The sequence below is a fragment of the Taudactylus pleione genome, unplaced genomic scaffold, assembly GCF_031769625.1.
Source record: "Taudactylus pleione unplaced genomic scaffold, aTauple2 ptg000253l, whole genome shotgun sequence".
Classification (NCBI taxonomy): Eukaryota; Metazoa; Chordata; class Amphibia; order Anura; family Myobatrachidae; genus Taudactylus; species Taudactylus pleione.
The window spans coordinates 5,051,405-5,054,451 of record NW_028284655.1 but is presented as its reverse complement, the minus strand read 5'-3'; the positions used below and the strand labels follow the sequence as shown (position 1 = coordinate 5,054,451).

Below are 3,047 nucleotides of genomic sequence, written 5' to 3'. Positions count from 1 at the left end.
CCAGCCTGCAACAGGAAAAAATGCTTAATAGATACCTTGGAGGTATTGTACTACTGGTATCATTATAAATAATTAAAACGATGATTGATCTTCATTGCTTTGATCCTTTTAAGCACTCATATCAAAGGTCACATAGTCATAGGTGTGAAGATTAACAGTAGCTCAGTTTTAACCATTATATAAAGCCTGGGATTCCTTAAAACTTAATTTCAGTCCTGGAAAGCATCTGAGCAGTCAGCATCTCCTGCGCTACAGCTGGTCAAGACACAGTGCAGAAGATGTCTTTAGAGAAGGCCTTGAAGATCATCTTATATTTTACATCCATCTGCTTCATACTGGGGAGGTCGTCTATTCTTTTAGAGAAAAAGGCCTCCAGATTTCCTCCTCCAAGAGTTAACAGCTATTCACATGGATTGAATATCCCTCCATACATGGTGCATCTTTACCAAATGCTTTTAGGGAAAAACAAAGATCTTCAGAGACCAGAAGATCAAATACTGGAAGAATCGGACACTGTCCAGAGCATTTATGCAAAAAGTGAGTATAGTACAGTACTTTATTATAGTCTTTGTATTTTCTGTGTTACACACAACTGGATATTCTAATTTTGCCTAAAAAAACATTTTTGCCAAGAAGTTTGATCAATTGTGATGATTGAAATTGTGGTGATTTTTTAATTTTAAAACAAATATGCATGTTTACTGATAGTACATTTCTCTCTTTTCAGATTACATTGTAAAGGATAATCACTGGTCACTAACATTTGACCTGTCTCCAATCTTGAGAACAGAGGAACTACGCTTGGTTGAACTCAGAGTTCTTCTGCCATCATTTAGGAAATCCAGCAATGTCACATTGGAGGTCTACTGTACCACGAATGGTCAAGGTAAACTTCTCTTGGGGTCCATCATGACAAATACTCCGGGTAAACAAAATTCTTCCTGGAAGTCCTTCAATATCACCAAAATGATGGAGCAGTATCTTCATCTTCAATTGGAAAATACATTGGCCGTCCATGCAGATAGAGAACCACAATCAATAGATATGCCTGAAAGTGAAGACACTTCATCCCTCTCAGAGTACACCACAAATACGGATCATGTCTCTCTACATAAGATCACTACAAACCAAGCAATCATTGTAATTTTTACTAAGGACATGTCATTCTCCAGAATCATGTCTCCCGGCCTTATAAATAAATTGTCAGTAAGTTCTAAGAAGATGGATGAATTCAGCAGAAAGAAAAAGACCAGGCGTAATAAACAGCAAACCACTCCACGCATCACTAATTTCACACTAGTGGAAGAACAAAAGCCTTTGTGTAGGAAAGTGGACTTGTTGGTGGACTTCAAGGAGATCGGATGGGACAACTGGGTTGTTTACCCCAAAAAGTATAATGCGTACCAATGTGTGGGTATCTGCCATGCTCCATTTAAGGGAAGATCAAAGACAACAAACTATGACTACATAAAGGTAAGAATAATCTTATATACATATTGTTATCATAAACAACCCTCTCCAATTAAATATGTGGATATATTGTAGAATGGAGAAAACGGTAATATATTTTCTTCCCTTGAATGTCAAAATTTCTAGAGACTTGCTCAGAGCATTCTGCAGTATTGCTGTAAACTGATTTTCATTAAATTTCTTAAATGGTTTATATATCACACCAATCTTGACAGTTCTATTATATTACATTTTCCAAAAATGTTGTAAAATACAAATATACAATATTCTAGATCTATACCATGAGGAATAAAAGCTATATACTGAATATTACACGGTCACTAACAATTCGTCAGTTATTCTAATTGTTTGTTTTTATGTTTCTGCAGAGCTTTGTGAAGTTACAGGATTCAGAGAAAGTGGAATGTTCCTCATGTGTCCCACTGAAGATGCGTCCATTGTCCATGCTCTTTTATGAAAATAAAGACCTACTTCTAAGGCACCTTGAGGACATGATAATAGAAGACTGTGGTTTTAACTGAAAATAATAAGTACCTGCATCTGAGAACTGTAATCGTTTATGCCACCATGTTTTTGAGGAAAAGTGATGTAGATAGGATTACATTTATATTTATTAGAAGTAGAATGTTATAATGTATAAACTGAGATATTCAATTCCTCATTTTGAGGTATGATGGTTCAGAATCATATACATTGACCTAATGGAATGTATAAATTAAGACAAAATTTGAATATAATAAAGAAAATAGTGATAACGCTGTATGGTTTTATTCTGTGTATCTTAGGTTATTGGTGCTGCTCAGTTAAAAAATGTTTTTTATTGTCTTTTTTAAACATTTAACAAAAAAAATACTTAAAACCAAAGATAATTAAAAAGAACAATTTTCAATACAATCTATACCCAATAGCAGGGGAGCTGAGAGGGGGGGAGCAGGTACTAATTACCCGGGCCCAGGCTTACTGGAGGGGCCCAGCGGTGGACCGGGTCTGGCACCACCCCCCAGCCCAGCACACGCTGCTGTGATGGGCTGCACTGGGAGACTGCTCGCGGCTGCTAAGCAGCAGCCATAGCAGTCTCCAATGCCTGTGGAGAGAGCGATCACACTGATCGCGACCCACACTGGCTATGCGCAGGGCCAAGGGGCTCACACTGCCCCCCTCCCCAGCGCTGCAAAAATTTGTTTTTTTTAAGGGGGTGTGGCCACGCATCCCGTGATTAGGCCATGTCCCCTTCTTCACCCGGGCCAGGTGCGACTCTCGGCGCCCCTGCCCAATAGACATAGTTAAACATGGCATATTATGCGGTCATACCCCTTATAGTGGTGTGCCTATTTTGTTGCATTAATAACAAATTTAGCTTTTTCTATAATGCATTTTGTAACTACACAAATAATGGCGACATAAGAACTTTCTGATACTGTAACTAAGGGTCTGGCTGTAATTGCAGGAAGCCAGATTTACTTCTGTATGTTAATGCGAGTGTCAAACAGGAAGCCGTGCCGCACGCTGGTTTTCTGTCCACTGCCCAACTGTTATCATTAGTGTCGCCACTTGCACCAGCCCCATGCTGGGTGCAA

General features: G+C 38.8%; 1 protein-coding gene across 1 annotated transcript; it reads left to right on the top strand.

Moving 5' to 3' along the window:
- Positions 1-278: 278 nt before the first annotated feature.
- Positions 279-1,991, top strand: LOC148515131 (nodal homolog 2-A-like). The gene is made up of 3 exons (XM_088480458.1): positions 279-537; positions 728-1,473; positions 1,839-1,991. The coding sequence occupies exons 1-3, from the start codon at positions 279-281 to the stop codon at positions 1,989-1,991; spliced, it is 1,158 nt and encodes a 385-aa protein (XP_088336584.1).
- Positions 1,992-3,047: the final 1,056 nt, after the last annotated feature.